Source organism: Taurulus bubalis, assembly GCF_910589615.1.
Source record: "Taurulus bubalis genome assembly, chromosome: 7".
Lineage (NCBI taxonomy): Eukaryota > Metazoa > Chordata > Actinopteri > Perciformes > Cottidae > Taurulus > Taurulus bubalis.
Window position 1 is genome coordinate 8,187,857 of NC_136595.1, and position 19,463 is coordinate 8,207,319.

Below are 19,463 nucleotides of genomic sequence, written 5' to 3' on the forward strand. Positions count from 1 at the left end.
TTTCATTGCAAAGGCCAAGGGTGGCTACAGTGTGTAGGTATAAGGTGACACAGTATTGGGTACAGTCATCGAGGATCGTATTTGCGTTCTGGGTACGGCTCCTTTTTCCATGGCTCGGAAAGGAGTGAGGAAGACTTAACCTGATTGAGGGGTTAAGGGGAGGGGCTAACAATTAATCACATTGTGAGAAATGTATGCAAAAATCTAAAGTCGTCTAGTGCAGTGGTCCTCAGATGTGGGTATGTGAGATTTTTTTTAAATCCATTTTAAATTTAATTTAAAATTGTTTTCTAATAAATATTCAATAAAATATAGGTGTATGTTTATAAACTGCATTTTATATATTCTATATTAAATCAGATGATTGGCACAGCGCTGTGTACTACATCTTTTTTTTTTCGACCAACATTTTTTAGGGGGTACATCTCTGAAAAAAGTTTGAGAACCACTGGCCTAGTGGAAGGAACCATACTCCTGTTGTGCTTTCAAAACTCTTTTGTTTTGTTGGTTTTAATGAACAATTTCCTGAAATCATCGTTTCATTTTCTATATTGATTATGTTGTGGCAAATGAAGCGAGTTTCATTTCAATTCAAGTTTTTCTTCAACAATATTATTTTGTGACAATATGATTCCACTGCAGGATTAGTAATACAGCGAGATCGCAGCCAAAACTCAACTTCAGCCAACCCAGTTTATTCCAGACAGACAGTATGAATATCTCAACAACCAATCACATAAATAAATTAAAAGGAATTGTTCCTGTGTAGCATCTTTGCCCCCCACAATTCAAATTGATCCTTTTGTGTGTGTGTGTGTGTGTGTGTGTGTGTGTGTGTGTGTGTGTGTGTGTGTGTGTGTGTGTGTGTGTGTGTGTGTGAACCACTCAAAAAGGGAACGCTGTTCTAGTTTTTCTCCTTCCTTTCCCTTAAGACAAACAACCCAACAACAGGTGCTCTGCCTCCCCTACCCCACACACACACACACACACACACACAATGCCCTGCACCTGTGTTGGCTGTCACCCTGCGGCCTGTAAGTGCTGAGAGCCCAGCTGTCTGTCTGTAATGCCCCCTCTCCAACAGTCCCCCCTCACCCCCAAACCTTTGGCCCAACCCTCCACAGGATACTCCCGCTCTTATTTCACGTGGCCCCCTTAAACAGGACCGTATGGGGGGTGCAGTGGGGGTGGATGCAGGGTCCTGCACCCACCCCCTTCTCGCCTGGCCCTCCACCACTGGCCAAGTTTGTGCACACACACCCAGAGCCCATAAACACATCATGTGAGCTGGATGAGCTGCAGCCTGGATAAATATTTCGGTTGCAGTTAATTAGATCAAACTGATCCCATCCCAACAAGGTGGAGTCCCTTTCACCCTCCGACCTCCTCCAACCTACCCCCCTCTTTCTTCACAGAACTCCCTCATAGATATATTTAGACCGGCATCCACCAGACTCACCCACACACACACCAAACCGTAGAACACACGCACACCACACACATGCTGTCAAAACGCACATGCACTCTCACTCTACCACTGTCAACTGCAATTAAGGTAATTTAACAGCTCTGTGTGACAGATTGCTCGGTACACGGGACACGTCTGAACTGTACATGACGGTGGTTTTAGAACCGCATGTCTGTTAACAAACTCTCAGTCTCCTGTCATCGTCTACTCACGGGGAGACGACCTTGATGGAGGACTGGAAATAAAGTAGAAAATACATGTTACTTGTTTTTAACTGATGCGTTAGTGTCATGTTCTCTACGGCCTAAACCACGTTTTGTTTTCTTGCTCATCTGATATGTTTTCAGGAAGACTGACTGAATAAAGCACTTTGGACTCTTGGCAGAGACAGTTTGATACCCAAAATCAATCAAAAATATGTTGGAGTCAGACTTTTTACGAAAGGAAATTATATTTAAATCCCCCAAGTACGGCTCTTTTTTTCAGATTTTTATATTGTAACCTTTAGCACCTTTTCATTTATCTGTTTATATTGTATTAAATACCAGTTTTTTCTCAAGTGCTATGGAAAGGGGTGTCATATTTCTCTCTCTCTCTCGCTCTCTCTCTCTCTCTCTCTCTAGATGCCGGTGTGTTCCTACTTCCTGAAGGGAATCTGTAACAACAGCGACTGTCCCTACAGTCACGTCTACGTGTCCCGTAAAGCCGAAGTGTGTGAGGACTTTGTCAAAGGCTACTGTCCTGAAGGAGAGAAGGTACCACACAGACACGCCAAAGAAATGCAATCAGAGACATTATGGCCGTACTGTATCAGCCCTCTTTTATCCCAGCCATAGAAAACAACATGAACACTATCAAACTTGCACAAGAGTTCACTCCCCAGCCCCACCACCTATTTCCTGCCATGATATGACCAGAGACAAAACTGACAGCGAAACACCAAAAAGCAGAACAAATAGGGATGGAAGAGAAAACCAATACATGAATAATACTTTTTTTGTGTGTGTTTTAAGATAAAGCGCACAATCTGGAAAGTGAATTTGGAGAGCTGATCTGGATTGACTCAGACATATGAAACTTGTCACAGGGTAACCACTGGTTGTCTAGAAGTTGCTCTGCCAGAACACAGAATTACAAAGCATGACAAAGCACCAAATAATGTCGGCTTTCACTTTCACTTCTCTCCGTCTTGTCCTCCACCCGTGGTCACATTGGACTGCTCTCTCTCTCTCTCTCCTTCATTCTCTCTCTTTCTTTGAGGAAACATTCAAATGGCACTTAAACATCAATCTCTTCAAATGAAGTCTGGCTCCAAGTACAGACACCTGTTCACCAAAGCCAGGCAGCATCTGCCCCGAGTTCAGCCCAGGTCAGACCGTGGGTCATGGACACTGGTCAGCGGAGGCGTGTCGACCCCGTTCAGATAGATGGTCATCACCTGTATCACTGTGTCAATCTGGTTGGAAGTGGAATGATTTAAAACAATCGATGTCACGGCCTCGGCTCTCGTAACGGCGTTTCTCGGCTCGATCTCGTTCGGTTTTAACTGAGCATCGTGTCGACGCCTCACTCGACTTCTACGGTCTTTGTCTAAGCTGGATTGTTCATTTGAACGTATAATTACATGGTATAACATGTATGCACTTCTTCTGAAGTTAAACCCGGGCTTAGGTAAACAAGTAGTTTGGTAACCAATCTCCCCTGCACACACGCACACACACACACGCACAGTGACACACAGGCAGCAACAGCTGCAGAGGGTGGTGGTCCATAATGGCATAACTGTAGTGTCTGAGTGACACATTGCGACCCTCCCACCCACACACACACACGCACACAAACACTCCACCTAAAAAAAAAAAACTCACCCCCTTCCCCCTCTTGCGTATTTACCTCCCTTTGTCTCCCCCTCTCTTCCCCTCTCCTCCTCTCTCTGCTTGTTTTCCAGCATCGAGTGTGAAACAGATGCTTTTTCACACTGTCAGACCTCATTTAAATAGTGCATGGGGAAATGAGGATATAGAAAACAAAAGGGATATTAATATTTATTCTATTAGCTGAAGTGCTTAGGTCTGTGATTTGTGTGTGTGTGTGTGTGTGTGTGTGTGTGTGTGTGTGTGTGTGTGTATGGAGCGCTGTGCTGTGAGGCTCTGGTGGCTCTATGATGGATAGCAGGCAGTAATTATAGATGGGAAAACTGCTGAGGATGGCACAATGGGCCAGGCAGGCAGACACTCCAGCAGCTCAGGGGTTAAGTCTGCTCCTCGCCTCCATCCTCCTCTCGCCTCATCCTGGCTTTGTCTCACACTCACCCTCCACCTCGCAGGATCCGTCTCTGCCTTCTTAATTGTCCCTCTCGTTTCTTTACTCCCCAAAAATCAATTTTTTAGCAGTTTTTAATTATTTTCCCCCCCTTTTTTTTTCTCTTACCTCAAATCAGGCTCCTGTATCACGTCCATTTTCTCGCAGGTTCCTGACACGACAGGGCCGTCATCTGTCAACTGTCATCTCCAGGTTTTTGCGAGGTTGGCGATAGTCATCTCTTATTGGCTCTTATCAGAGGCCATTCGGCTGATTCAGCCTTGAAACCTTGTCGGCAGCCGTCGATAATAGAGCTAACTGATCGGCTGTTTAGCCAAACAAATCCGTGGTTCTACCCTTTTTAAAGTAGTTTGTCTTTTTTTTATCACCTCCAAAAACAAAACCTCACAGTGCCATATACAGATATATTCTCAATGTGTATTCCAAATATATGACGAGACCGTTGGAGACAATTTGTTATCGAAATGCACACAAACATGCACGTCTCCACTGAAAGCTGCTCCTGCCAAGCAGATGCAAAACATAGTTTGTTAGCGCCTTTCTTACTTGGATACTTTTTCTTCCTGTAAACCCTGCAGTTACTAAACCGACGCACACACTGGCAGCATGTTGGCATGCGTCGACTCGGGATAGGTCCCATTTCCCGGCATTGCTTTTTCTGTAGATGCCATTTTATCACAATTGTTTCCTGGACGGACGTCCCGGGCCATGCTCCTCTACCTCGACTACTTCGTCGGACACACCTGGTGCGCACCAGTTCATCGTTCATGGTACATATTCTACCTGGGGTGTGTTTCTTGCACATGCGTTTTCCTGCTAATGGCGCTTTGAGTAGCAGCAAAAGCAGCTGCGCGATGTTCCATCTTTTCAACACAGCGATCTGTGGCTCACAGGGGCCTCATTGAAATGAATGAGGAGGCAGAGACTTAACGAGACCTAAGATCAAGTAACGGTGTGAACTTTCTTTTTTCTCTCTCAACATAACCCTCTATACGTGAATACTCTGAGCTCATTTATTGTTCCACTCGCTCAAGACGAGAGTGTCAGCTTAATGCCCGAGAGGTAAATGCATGCAATGTCCCTTTTTTATATTTTACTGTCTTTTCCATCTCCTCCCCTCCATCCCGCTCTATCTCTTTCTTGCTTCTTTTGCTCATTCTCTCTCTCTTGCTAAATGTGCTGACTCCTCCTGGTTTTGGCCCAGCAGAGAGCTCTCTAATAGGCCCCAGAGACATCCCAGCATTCCTTAAATCAAGTGGAAAATTGTTAACTTGGTGTGGGATAAAGATGTTCTGTCCACTTTAGCGTTTTCCTCCCGTTTCCAACGCGCTCTCTCTCTCTCTCTCGCTCTCTCGCTCTCTCTCTCTCTCTCTCTCTCTCTCTCTCTCTTTCTCTCTTTCTCTCTCTGTCTTTTATGAAAATGAGGATGTATAGAGCTGTAGGGAGTGGCCGGAGCTTTTACAGTAAATTTATCATACACTCTCTGTTTTTCCACACTGAAAATGCTTTGGCTTTGTTTACTCCTGTTGTCCCGTCACACTCTGAATCAGAACTCAGTGGGAGACGCTACCATTTTTACAAGTCAACGTTCTGATGTGGCTCAGCCACATTGACGTAAACATGTTAGGTTTGCACAGTTTAGGTCCAATATGACGAACGCTCCTGATGATTGGACTGCATGATAATTTTGGCTGCGCGATTTATGGCTAAAATGGTTCTCATAATAATTAGGATCTTAACTGCGATCACAGTTGTAATCTAGCACGACAGATCTATCTTTGTAAGGATGCAATCAAATGTTGTAAATGAACAGATAAACAATTTTTTTTAATCTATTAAATCATTGTATTTTCTTGAAGCCATACTTCATGTATTTATAGTCAGAACTACGTGATCAGAAAGTCATTGAAATGTGTGTGATTGGTCAGGCAGTTTCCCTCCGTTTGAAGCATCTCGGTAGGCGCAAAGGTTTGTTATCGCAGCAAATTAAGTTTTATTAAATCCCTTTTGAGCAAAAATCCAGGATCACAGCTCTCATACAGTCAGTTGTGCAGCCCTGGTGGAATCAGGACGTCTAACGGGTACTGTCACTTTAAAAAACACTGGCCGTTCAATTAGACTTAAAAGAAAGTTAACTCATCAGACATTTTTTATCATTTACTGATCATTTAAGTCTTCCATCAAGCCAAATATTCTCTCATTCAATTTCTCAAATGTTGTTTTATTTAATTTGGGTTTTTGACATATTTGCGCTAAACAAGCATTTTAAAGATGATATCATCAGCAGCTCTCAGATATTATGATAGACGAACCAATAAGTGGGAAAAGTATATTGAGAGACAAGTCACAGAAGAAAATAATAAAGTTTCAGCCATAAAAAAATGCACAGCAACACAATTCAAACAGAGACTGATCAATATTGGTGTGTTTCTCGGGCCTTTGTGGAGCTGACGGGTTCAGGCCTGATGTCAGACGCCAAATATAAAACCATGACCACCACCGACACCAGCAGCGCATCTGATTTGTTAAGCGAAACGTTGTGTCAACCGCAGCCCTATAAGATGATCCAGAGAAACATTTGACAGCGAGCTCCCACCTGGCACCCACGGGTGCAGGAACACGGGTGTGAGGGCGACTAGAGGGGCTCTGATGGCAGCGGGTCAGGACTGCTGGGCCGAGAGAGAGTTGACCAAGGGTCCAGAGTGTTCTTGGAAAATCGATCTCAAGATTCCTCTCCCCTCTGCGCACGCGCACACACACACACGCCACACACACACGCACATACATGCACCCAGATACACACTCTATTTCTGGACCAATCTGCTCCCCAGTCCCTCCACACACACACACACACACACACACACACACACACACACACACTCTCTCTCCTCGCAGCCTGAATATAATTAGCTTTTCTGACAGGTGGGAGGGATCGGATCTCGTGGAGAATGAAGCTACCAATTTACACCCGTATTACACTGTCATACACACTGGGTTGCAGACATGCATGTGAAAGCTGGCTCTCTCATGCACAATGCTCTCCAGAATGACGCAAACTGTGACCCACTTGCTCAACCTGCATGCCAATGGAGAGCGGGCAACGGAGAGCGCGTCTCCTTAAAAGTAGTAACTTCCAACTGGAGTGGCTTGAATAATAACGGAACAGAATTTCAGTGATCAGGATATATCCTCCCTTTTGGAAATGCCGTCACACACTTTCTTAACTTGTGGTGAGATCGTTGCAGCGCTACTCGAGACAGAACCCCTATGTCTTTGAGGGAATAAAAAAATAAAGAAACATTTTCTCTTATAGACACATCCCATATAGGTTTAAACAGGCTTACATCTGTGACTTTAGAGGACGTAAAATGCGCTAGACTCCGTCCTTGTAACCATAGAACCAATTTAGATTTTCAGCCGTTAAATGTAAAAGCCTGTGTGTCTGTGTTCCCCTTTCTCCAACCGCCAGTGTAAGAAGAAACACACTCTGGTGTGTCCAGACTTCTCCAAGACGGGATCCTGCCCTCGAGAGGCCCGCTGCAAGCTGCAGCACCGCCAACGAGCCAAGCGCGGCGCCAGCAACACCTCCAGCGCCCCGGCCAAGAGAGGCCGGACCAAGGAGCCCGCGAAGAGGTCAGGGAGGCCCTTTGTTCACAGCACAGGTCGACAGGAATCATGGAATCTCCGGTTTATTGTTGTTTTCATTCTCTCTCCAAGGCCCCGCCTGTCTATCGCCATGCCGCCGGCCGCTCCGGGGACTCCCACCAAAGGCCCTCTGGCGCTGCCGTCCTTCATCTCGCTCTCCAGCTCGCCGGAGGAGGCAGACGCACCTGAACCACTGCCGGCGGAAAGCTCACAGGTTAAAGGTAACCGAAATGCATGACCCGACAGAGTCCCTTCAGTGTAGACGAAAAACAAAAAACTGTGGTCATGTGTCACAGTTATCTGATTACAAACCTACTTTTCTTTCTTTTTTTCAACAATCTGTCTCTCCTTGAACATCTATTAGATTTTCTAGTTTAACGGTAATCCACCGTACATACCACGGTTGTTCACATACTTATTTTCAGTGCATGGGGGATTGTTACTGACATCAGGAAAGCATTCACTTCTACTTCCAAATATGCCGTTTAGATAATCTGGTAAGTTTGGGGTTGAGCTGGCAGCTGGCAATTCTGCCCTTGTTGGACTCCACATCTCCAGGTCTGGCGAGTCAAATATTTTAATCGATAGGAATTATATGGACGAGTTGGATAAAATACATCTAGGTTGTCAAGAAAATGTAAGGTTCCTTAAGAGGACTAACTGTGCTCTTTACGGAGTGCTGACTGTCGCCATATTGTCCAGAGATGTTTTGTGGAACGATCATGTTGGTCATGAAAGCCACAGGATCATTCCGGAGTTCATGAGAATGGGGAGTGGTGATTCGTCTAAGCTGCAGACAGATAATGATGATCAGAGCCGGGCCTTAAGAGTGCGATGATGCTCAGGGGAGGAGTAATAATGCTCAGAGGACAGAGGTAATAATATTTAGCTTTTGGGCCGGACGGAGGCACAGCTGAACTCTCTGTTGACAGACGTGACAGATAGAGGATTAGGAGAGAAGCGGCCTTCCTCCTCCAACCGCCTCCATCCTCCTCCCACCAGGCGCTCACACACACACACACACACACACACACATGCTGACTTGCACTGCAAAGCAACAATTAATCCTTTTCAACGGTGTTTAACGTGTTTAATTTTAATGAAGATTTTCTCTCTTTTGACACATTTTTAACAATTTATTCTTTTATTTTGCTGTCCGTTATGGATGTGTTATGCTTTAAATAAATGAGGTTTGGAAAATGTCCCAAAAGATTGTGCTTTGGTGTAGAAGCTGGACATGGATCATCAAACACATTTTAACTGCAGTTAGTTATTGAGAGTAGAGTAAAATAAGGCTGATGATATATTTCATTACTAACTTAACATACTCAAGATTCCCCAAAGTACATATCTATTAGGGATGTTTCTGGTCACTCTTACTTTTACTCTTCACTATTTGAAGGTAATCCTCCTCCTCTTTCATGGTTTATCTTTAGCCTCCACTGCTTGGAAACAACAGGACCTCTGACCTGACCCGAGTCATCTTGGCCTCTGACCTTCTCCACACACGTACACGCACGCGCACACGCACACACACACAGACCACACAACCCAAAAGCTTGAATAGTATTGTCGCTGGAGATGTTTTCATGCGTCCTCATGAGTTTAAATTATGTTTTATTTGACGTGATCGCTCCATCGTTCTGCCACCCACCCCGTCCGGCTGGTTTGTGCTTATGAAGTATTACTAATGACGCTCCGGTCCTTCAGTAACGCACTGCACCGCCCAGAGCCTCATTACAGGTGGAAGTGAGCCAAAGAAGCTTCTCTACACTTTGCATAAATTAGCTCCGACGCAATGTATCACTGCCAGACTGCAACCTCACACACACTCGCACACACACTTCATGCACAGACACCTCCATCCATCCCCGTTGTCCTGGTCTCTTCCTCATTTACTCATCAGCTGAGATGTCATCACTCAGCGTTTAAGCAGGATTCAACACACAGACGATCCGAGTCAGTTCCACATGACTGAGTGCTCGGGCGCGCACCTCGTCTTTTTGTCATTTAATTTCTGCCAATACTCTTCTTCTTTTTCATTTTCACTTCGCAGAGAAAAAGCTGCAGATCAAGCCTCGGCTGTGAGACTACAGAGACCAGCAGCCCCGGAGGTGTAAAACACTCATCGATGATTTCTGTGCTCCAGGTTTGTCCTGACAGGTGCATCTGTGTCCTCCTCCCTCTGAATTCCTTCACTCAGGGCCAGAAAGTTTTATTTTCTATATCTATACTGTATACACATCTGTTTTACATATCAATCTAGGTGTTAACAGTGCAATTTTCTTTCTCATCAGGTTGTGTACATTTTTAAGAAATGACAAATAAAGTATCAACTCTTTTAACTGCCTGTTGTTTCACAGACTCTTCTTTCGACATGTGAGGTCAGTGCCGTGAGAGTGTTCATAATGCGTTTCCCTTGTGGCGGCGGGGTCACGTGACCCGGGTGCGTTTGTGAGCGTTTTCATTTGGAAGGTGGTGACAGAAGCAGCAGCGCCCCTCACTTTAAAGCCTGCGGGGCGAGACAGTGACTTCATGCTCACCATGCTGCCAGTGTGCGTGCGAGTTATTTGAGAGTCCACGAGCACAGAAAGGAGTCTTTTTTTATTTTTTTTGCTTTGTATTTAGAAGCTAATTTTCTGTCCTCTGCTTTCATTTACACTAAAGCCCCACTCGGACGGTAGTGAGGTAACTTAACAAAGTGAGGTAACTTAAGGGAACTGCTCCAGGATCTGGTCTGTAGACATGGACGTGCCGACCGACCTGTAGCGGATCTCCCAATGGCTTTCCTGCCGTTTTACTGGTGCCTAAATAGGCCTGAATGTCGGAGTTAACATGGTCTACGTGATTCCCTTTTCGCACAAAAATGAAAAGAAACTAAATTAGGATAAGATGTTATTCATCTAAGAGGGGGGAAAAAAACTGGTGAAATACAAAATTATTTAAAAAAAAGAACCTAACCCTTATCGTTATTGGGTCGCTGTGATAATTTATCCAAACACAAGCTGCAGATGAAGATGGGATTAAAATCATTGACCAGCTGACATAATGTGAAAATCCAATCCAAATGTAACTCAACGCCTTCCTAAAGCCTCAGTGTGTCCTCCGAGGAAAAATAGTCTAATCTGATTGGTCAAGTCTGTGTGTTTTTGTTGCTCTTTTATCATTGTCCGTGTAAACTTAATTTACCTATAAAAAGAAAGTTAAAGCAACAGAATTCTCAGCCTGGATTCACGTGACTATCGCTTCGCTGTGGTCGATTCAGTGATGCCTAAACGTCCTGCAACAGAACGACGAGCCTGGTTTCTCACCTGCCGGCTTTTCGTTCTCATAAATAGAGCATTTGGCCCAAGTAGTTGGTCTACATGGTTATTTTATTGATGCACACTAAAAAGATTTAAGCTGATGCATTTCATCCCGTAGTTAAAGAAACACATTTGAAGCCTGGATCCCCTTAGACATGTCCAACAGTGTTTTATAACATGTATTCACATCATATTCATTTGTCTTCAGCTTCATTCCTCACAACACTCCCCTCGATCCTTCCTCTGCCTTTATTCATTTCCCGTCATCTCGTCTGTATGTGATATAAATGACTGTCTGTGTACAGTGTAACAGAGAGGATGCTGGGATAAGTAACTCATCCACTGCTCTCAGGCCTCAGCTAATAAAACTATTAATACGCTGTTTGTGTGTAAGTGAGAGTGTGGAGCCTCATATTTACAGCATTACCACGCCATTTATCCGAGGTGTTGTCACGGCGACAAACAAGCAGCGTGACACACATGGGGAGCAACACACATTAATGCACATCGAGGAGGACACACGTCTGTTAATCCCCGCTGATAATGCATAGAAATGAGTTTTACGTCTGGGGTTCAACCCTTGTTAAAGGGGAAGATTGTTTTTGTATTATTTACCAGGCAAAGTGAAATGCTCAAACACTGAAACAAGTTGTACTTCTTTTTCTTCCTTCTCTTTCGGTCGACACAAATAAACCTTTATATAGTGTTTCTGCAAAAAAGCGTGTTAATAAATAGTTCCACCACAAAATGTCTTTTTGTGTCCGGTCGCTTAGCTAGCTCCTGAGCTGCTGCTAATCTGTTGCTGCTAGCCGGGTTAGCTAGCTGGGCTAGCTGTTTGTGTTAGCACGAAACCAGAAAGCAAATGAAACAGCTAAGCTAGTTTGCTCACGTCCTGACCCCAGCTCCGTACTAAATAACACAAGACATAAGAGTGACGTCAGTCCTCGCATCTCATTCTCGGAAAGAACGTAATCCCAGACGGCTGAACTATTCCTTTAAGACGCTGAGTCTTAAGGGTGTGACGACCTCTTGCACAATCAGCTAACGCACACCAGGAGAGATCCCAGAGGTGATTGTTGACATTCTCACACCCACTTCCCCCCCAATGTCACAATGCTTTGGGGAGAATCCAAATGTCCTTTTCCCAAAGCTGACTTTAATGGGACAAAGAAATGCACGTGAATGTATTTCTTAAATTGATCAGCATTATCGCAGACGAGGCCTCAAACACGAGAGAGATCCGTTGGGTCGATGACTGTGCAACAACTTGGACAACTTAAGTTCATGTACGGAATGTCACACTGCCATTGAGTCAGGGTGAATATTTAAATTGTGTGTGTGTGTTAGCGTGTGCGTGCGTGACAGTTCAACTCTATTTTCTCCCACGTATTGACAGCAGCGAGCGGAGATGGAGAGCTCGACATGTTTCTCAGAAAAGGCAGGAGACAGGGAGCCATCACTCTTCTCTTCTCACCACACAGGGTTTTTTTTCCTTTCCTTCCTCCTCCTCCTCACCCACGTTGCTCCTCTCCTGCACAGAAGACGTAAGTGCCTGAGACAGATGTCTGCTGCCTCTTGTCTAAAACCCTCAACGCGAGCTGCTGAGCTCGGCAAACTCTAATTAAGATCAATATTTCAATTTTTAGTAAAAGCGCACAAGACGGAGAGAAGACGGAGGGAGAGAAATCATCTGTCCGCGTAGACTCGGAGAGACAAAAAGAAAGGTCAACTGTGATTCTTCATTGTGTGTGTGTGTTTGAGAGACTTGATATAAACGTGTGTGTGGTGTTTGAGAGACTTGATATGAGCTTGTGTGTGGTACACTTGTTCATAATCCTCTTCTCTTTCTATGAGGCTTCACCTTTTGAGCTTTGCTCCCTTTGAAGTATAATTCCATTTTATCACAACTTTCAGCACATTTATTTTCAGTGCATTGGCCGTCGTTCCTATTGGTTATGACAACATTGTACTCAGGTGGTTGGATGAATGGATGGATGGATACCCAAACAACACAGAAAACATGCAAATATCCCATCATTCAAAAGTATCTTTTAGCTGTACCTCCAAAGTGTGAAGAGACAAGGCGTCTGTGGCCGGTCACTCGATAAGCTATAAGACACGATACAGTTTGAACTTTCTCCTGGTTCTCTTCCCAACAACAACCGTGTCTAATGAACTGTGTGGCAAATTATAGCACCAGCTTTTCTTTTCCTATTCATAAGTCTCCATCCTTTTTCTTTCGTATACACAAGCGTAAAGCGAGGCAGTGATTGGGAAAAACATTCACGAGGACAGGGAACGCAAGCCGGATTGCGCTCTCAACAATTTCCGGAAAATGTTTCAGTCTGTTTCGGGTAAAGCGTTCTCGGTAACCGGACCTTCCTGGTCGCAGCCCGTCTGCCTCCGCTTTAAGATGGCGACACACCTCGTGATTGATGGGACGACGGGCTGAACGTGAAAACAGTCAACACCAACCGTCTGCAGGGAGATGAAGTTGTACCGTGTTGAAGGTTTGTATTGGTGCTGCTGGTTCCCTTCCATTTGTTCTCCAGTACGCTGTTGGCCGTTCTGTTCTAACTGATTCCACGGGCGAGTTACCAACCCACCATGATATCTCCCAAAACTCACCCACCCCCGAGTACCACCCATCACTCCTTCTGATCCAGCCTACGATTGGCAAATGATTTTCTGAAGTGCGTTCAATAACTTAGAACTTTTGTAAAAACCTTAACCACTCTTTAGGTTTCAGAGCAGCAGTTCACCTGAAGCTTACCTTTCTATGAAAGAAGTTTCAGCGCCGCATCACCCAAGAGTCCAAAGTAAACCGCCTGTGTTTGACGGTGGAAACGCGACCACGTTTGCGTCGTCCAGTCTCCATAGGGTCTTTGTGTATAGTTTTCCTGGCCTAGTTTCCTAGTTTTTCGTCGCCAAAACAAATGGTGGTCAAACTATTTTTTTCAGATCGGAATTTCCTTCGCCTCCGCCCAGATTCTGTGTCATCACATCTGCGGCTCCTTTGAGACCAAAAAAACCTTTCATCGGCCCCCGGGCGAACAAACCTGACTCCCGTGCAGGCGAGGCCTCCGACATGTGGCGGAGCCCCAGATTTCTAAAGTAAACCTCCCTGTTAACTTCACCGTCCGTGTGCACACGCGTGTGTGCGTCCGTGTCACATCCCCGCACAATTAAAGCTGATTCCTCTTCAGCGGCATTAGTGACTTAACGGCAGCGACAAAAAGAAGAGAAAAAAACTTCCGGGCCTCGGATAACCTCGAGCCACCTCCTGCAGCCGGCCTCTTTGGTTCTGGAGGCTGGCTGTACCTCGGCTCAAAGCTCGCCTCGCCGTCGATCCTCCACCTTGCTGATGTCCGTTTTGCTTAAATCGGTAGAACTGCACTTGCAGCGAAGTACCAATGTGCGGAGGCACAATGAAAAACCCTGACTTCAAACATTTATGTCTCAAGCCCTCGGCCGCAGACGCTCCCCTTCCCCTGACAATGAATGGACCACAGCAGATCTTCTTAAATGTGCCATTTCAATGCAGAATGCTTAGCTTGGCGTTTAGGGGCCAGCTCATGCTTATTTGATATATCAAAAAAAGAAAACCCTCTCCTAATGACTTAGCGCACCTAAACTTAAAAAACCTTGATATGATTTCCATCCCTTCATCTCATACTATTCTTTTCATCCTCGCCAGCAGATTTGAGGAAGTGGGGGGAGTGTATTTCATGGCCATTTTCGGACTGGAAGTTAAGCTCAGCAGCTGCGCAAGGTTTTCCTGTTCACATCTGACCAAGTTTAAACTTACGGCCACCTGTTTTTTTTCTACTTCTTCTTCCACCCTGCAGATAGGCACTTAATTCCGCAGATATATCACTCACATATCGGTGGGTAGATGGGACTCCTGGGGGGTGCGGCTGCTGCTGAAGAGGCTAAACGGGTCAGGTGCAGCGGTGTCCGGGTTTAAGTCATGATACCATCAACATCCTGCTCGAATTTGCACCTCTCTCTTTCTCCCACCTCCATCCCTCCATCCCTGCAAGATAAAAGACGTATATGTGTCCAGAATGGAGACGCGCGCGGCGGGGCTTAATTATCCGTCGATCCGCGGAGATGAGACGGGATGCAATTTGTGGTTAATTGCGAATGAAGAGCCCGCAGACCACCGCCAGGACTATCCAATCATACTTAACCCGCGCGCCGCCTCCGCGCGGCCTCCTCACAGCCTCGCGGAAATGCGGATTGATTTTTGGCAGAAGGGGCGCTCGGCCTCGCATCGACCAGTATTGATAGATCTGGTAGTTTGTGGTGTCAGACGCATTCCTTTCACAGACATAAATGGGTAAAGTAGATACAATAAGCTGTTTTTAATAAAGCCAGTCAGGCAGAATGTGTTTTACATGTTTGATCTTTTTACTTCACTGTATAAGTTTGTTTTGCTCTTTTAGTTGTGGAGCAGTTAACACCAGACACAATCTCGTGGACAAGAAGCAGTAACAGATAACTCTGTGTTCAAACTAGATTGTCGTATTTAGGCTGCAGATAATTTTTTTTTTTTACAAAATAAAACAATATAAATTGCAATCATTCATATTTACTATATCCTCTTTTCCCAATAGTCATATTACCTGTATGTGTAATTTGGCAAATTCACTTGGTGATCATGACTTAACCTCAATGGTTCCTTTTTTTATTTAATTGGTTGGTTTCATAATCCAGAAAACATACCGCAACAACAACAACAACCTGGATCTATGTAACTCACTGAAATGATTTCCTTCCAGAAATTAAATATTAAAGATTATATTAAGTGTTTCTAAATACGTTATTAAGTGTGGGCCACAATAACAGGTATTATATATAAGTAAGGATATAGTGGTGATTAAACCATTTATAACCAATTAAAAAAACACAAGTGTTGTGTTACATAAGATCATTATATAGAGGGTCCGAGAGTCTAAAACATATTCACTTTTTCAATTGGTTGCTTGACAAATACCATGAATTAACGACCATTTCTTCCCAACATGCTGACAGCTTTGTTGCATAACTGACGCGCCGTTATGAAACAGTAAAAACCGTGAACTCTGTTCCGAGTAAACATTTGTGTTCTCTCTCTCTCTCTCTCTCTCTCTCTCTCTCTCTCTCTCTCTCTCTCTCTCTCTCTCTCTCTCTCTCTCTCTCTCTCTCTCTGAGAAACCACCGGAGCTTCTCGTCTTCCTCCGCCGTGCAGTAGCATCTGCTCGGTCACTAGAGGGGGGATCTGCTGCACCTGTTCTCTCAATGCGCGCTCCGCTTCCCTTCGGCTGCGCTCGGGTCCGCTTCGGCTCCACTCGGCCGACCCGCAAAAAAAGCCCTGGAGCTCCAGGCAGGCATCCCAGCCCGGGTTGGGCTTCCCCCTGTAAGAGAGCATGCAAATGCACCGCTGTGATCTCCTCCCATTGGCCCGTCACACCTCCGTGTGGGAGGGTCGCGGGCCACGCGTTCTTTATAAGAGCAGCTTGCCTCGCAGCGTCTCAGTGCAGCGTGCAGCGCCTATAGAAACCATACGTGAGGGGGAAACCAACTGGAATGTATCACCTCTTGCATAATATTACACACAAGTCAACACGAAAGGTCAACAGTGAGGAGGAACGGCACCGCGGGGACCCGAAGCTGTCAGTAACCCGCTGCGTGAATCCGATATCTGGACTGAACGCAACAACAGGGGACCTGGCTCTCCTGCCCCTCAAAGTAGGAGCAACTACCCGCAACTTCTGATCAACATCAGATGCATATTAACTTTGAAAACGTATGCACGTGTCATTCCATATTTTGTCCTCTTTTTTGGGGGATTCCTGGGATTTTTTCTTGGCACGCTTTTACGCACGCTTGCGCTGCGCCCTGTGGCTGTCACGCACACACACACACACACAGAGAGACACACACTGATCTAACACGCTTCTCATTTCTCACACGTCTGATCTAATCGTGTGAGAAAACTTTCGAGCCGGGGCCATGCTGCAGTGACTTCGCGATCAAGTACAGCAGACTGCAAAGGAGGCGAAGAAGGATGCTTGGATCATATTTATAACGCGGCGCGCGGAAGGGGACCAAGTCGCTTCTGCCACTCGATCGAGCCCAGAACGAGGACAGTTAATCACAAGGAGGCAAGTGGGCTGCAGAGGTGAAGCGAGGACAAGACAGGTTGGTGTCTCCAAATTCACCCGGCTCGAGTTTCAGCCTGCCCCGGGTGGCTCCTGGTATTTAAGCGTGCATTTGACCTGGGATAAGTTGTCAACAAGAGCCGCGAGCAGAGGCGAACTGGCAGGTGTACAAGTTCATTTACATGCATACGTATATTCACGCCACTATATATAGAAGTTGTCTTAGGGACGAGCAGCCTTAATAAGTTTCGGCCGGCCCTGCAGCAGCAGCAGCAGCTCTGTGCACCGGGCGTGTGCGCGTGTCTATATATATAAATATATATACACACCAACCGGGCTGTTATTCCCCCTCGCACTCTGTATCCGAGAGGGCTGCCCGCCGTCGGTTTGGCTGTGAGGGCAGGAGTCGTCGCATGGACTGACATGGCTACCGACCTCGCCATGAGCGCAGAGCTGCCCAACAGCCCCCTGGCCATCGAGTACGTCAACGACTTTGACCTCATGAAGTTCGAGGTGAAGAAGGAGCCTCCGGAGGCCGACCGCTACTGCCACCGCCTCCCGTCGGGCTCGCTGTCCTCCACCCCGATCAGCACGCCCTGCTCCTCCGTGCCTTCCTCTCCGAGCTTCTGCGCGCCGAGCCCCGGCGGCGCGCCGCCCAACCAGAGCCTCACCAGCGGGGTCAACAGCAGCGGCAGCAGCAGCAACAACAGCAGCGGCGGCGGCAACAACAACCACGGCAACGGGGGCAAGCCGCAGCTGGAGGACTTGTACTGGATCCCCAGCTACCAACACCACATCAACCCGGAGGCGCTCAACCTGACGCCGGAGGACGCGGTAGAGGCCCTGATCGGCAACGCGCACCACCATCACCACCACCACCAGGCCTACGACGGCTTCCGCGGGCAGCAGTACGTCGGGGAGGACCTGTCCACGGCCTCGGCGACGCACCACCACGCGCAGGGCCACCACCACCACCACCACCACCACCACGGACACCACGCCCGCCTGGAGGACCGCTTCTCGGACGACCAGCTGGTCAGCATGACGGTGCGCGAGCTCAACCGCCAGCTGCGCGGCTTCAGCAAGGAGGAGGTGATCCGCCTGAAGCAGAAGCGGCGCACCCTGAAGAACCGGGGCTACGCGCAGTCCTGCCGCTTCAAGCGCGTGCAGCAGAGGCACATGCTGGAGTCCGAGAAGTGCACGCTGCTGAGCCAAGTGGAGCAGCTGAAGCAGGACGTGGTGCGCCTCGCCAAGGAGAGGGATCTGTACAAGGAGAAGTATGAGAAGCTGGCCAGCCGGACCTACACGGCCGGTGGACCCGGGAACACGAGAGACCCGTCCGGGAAACAGGCCAACACCGAGTTCTTCATGTGAAGAGAGACATGGCGCTTTGTATAGCATATAGACTCTGAATTACAGCCCCACCTAAAACACCCTTGTTACGTTCATTTATATATTTCTCCGCGTCTGTATTGTGTTTACGGTGATTCCCTTGAAAGAGACTTGAAATACACGAGTAAACAAATACGCATTTAGATGCGCGCTAAAGTCATCCTCGGGCGCGTTTTTTTTTAGTCTTAAAGATGTTTTGGCTGAACTTCTGTCAGCGCGCCACAAGCTGTCAGGTGGGCACGTGGGATCACTTAGCCGGGAGACTTTCCTCTGGCGCAGCAGAACTTAGTCAGAAGTCTTATTGAACCGATCTGACATGTAATGACTGTCTTAATTCAGAGAAAGAGAGAGGTGATTTTGTCTTAAAAGTGGAAGAGTGTTTTTTTTTTTTTTAAATAATCAGATTTGGACTGAAATAGAAGCAGAAAAAGCAATACACCGCCTCTCTCTCTCTTTGTGTGTGTGTGTGGCTCCAGAAAGCTCAACAGACTGTGTGTGTGAGCGCGAGGCGATCTGTGATGCAGAGACGAGACCTTTCAATATTGCAAGTCTATAGTTCCCCTTATTTGCAACCCTGCATGCAGGACATGTATGGTAGCCTCCAGCCATCTCCCAGAATCCTTCCACGTGTATGGAAAGCATGGCCCACGGTTCTCTCCTCCTCTTCCTCCTCCACATCCCTCCTCCTCAGCCACCAATAAGGCCTGGGTATGCAAGAACCACAAACTGTCTCCCCCCCTTCCTCCTCTTCCTCCTTCAAAACCCCCCGAGAGGTGCAAGGACTGCGGACGAACATGCAAAACCAATCTGCTACAATGGATGCGTCTTTAACTGCTATTTTCAATCAATTTTTCTATTGTTTTAAAAAGAAAAAGGAGAAGAAAAAAAACGACAAAAAGAGATTACCTGAGCCAGATTTTAGACTGTATTTATTTCCACCTGTACATAATGTGTAGAGAAAAACAGTTAACTGTGTTATTTTACCCTTTTTTCTGTCTCTCTCTCTCTCTCTCTCTTTTTAAAGAAAACTTGCTTTCAAGTTGCTCGGATTATTGGACATGTCTTAATACAAAGTGTTTGTATGTTACAGCATGCAACTCGTCATGGTATCCTCCTCCTCCTGAACATAATGTCAAAGGCAAGCCTATACTGCACTAAGAAGAGATCAAACATGGACAAACGTTT

The 19,463-nt window shown here is 46.3% G+C and overlaps 2 protein-coding genes across 2 annotated transcripts in view; both read left to right on the forward strand.

The window, feature by feature from the left end:
- Positions 1-9,771, forward strand: part of zc3h3 (zinc finger CCCH-type containing 3) — a gene marked incomplete at its 5' end in the record, with an annotated part of 47,966 nt that extends 38,195 nt beyond the window's left edge. Inside the window, 4 exons of the mRNA XM_079221366.1 lie at positions 2,092-2,223; positions 7,260-7,423; positions 7,508-7,656; positions 9,492-9,771. Of these exons, the coding sequence (XP_079077492.1) occupies positions 2,092-2,223; positions 7,260-7,423; positions 7,508-7,656; positions 9,492-9,523 (477 nt within the window). The 3' untranslated portion in view covers positions 9,524-9,771. The remainder of the gene's footprint in view (positions 1-2,091; positions 2,224-7,259; positions 7,424-7,507; positions 7,657-9,491) is intronic.
- A 7,538-nt stretch (positions 9,772-17,309) lies between these two features.
- On the forward strand, positions 17,310-18,300 carry mafaa (MAF bZIP transcription factor Aa; the record flags this gene model as incomplete). The annotated part of the gene is made up of 1 exon (XM_079221209.1): positions 17,310-18,300. The coding sequence occupies one exon, from the start codon at positions 17,310-17,312 to the stop codon at positions 18,258-18,260; it is 951 nt and encodes a 316-aa protein (XP_079077335.1). The 3' UTR covers positions 18,261-18,300.
- Between the last annotated feature and the right edge of the window lie 1,163 nt (positions 18,301-19,463).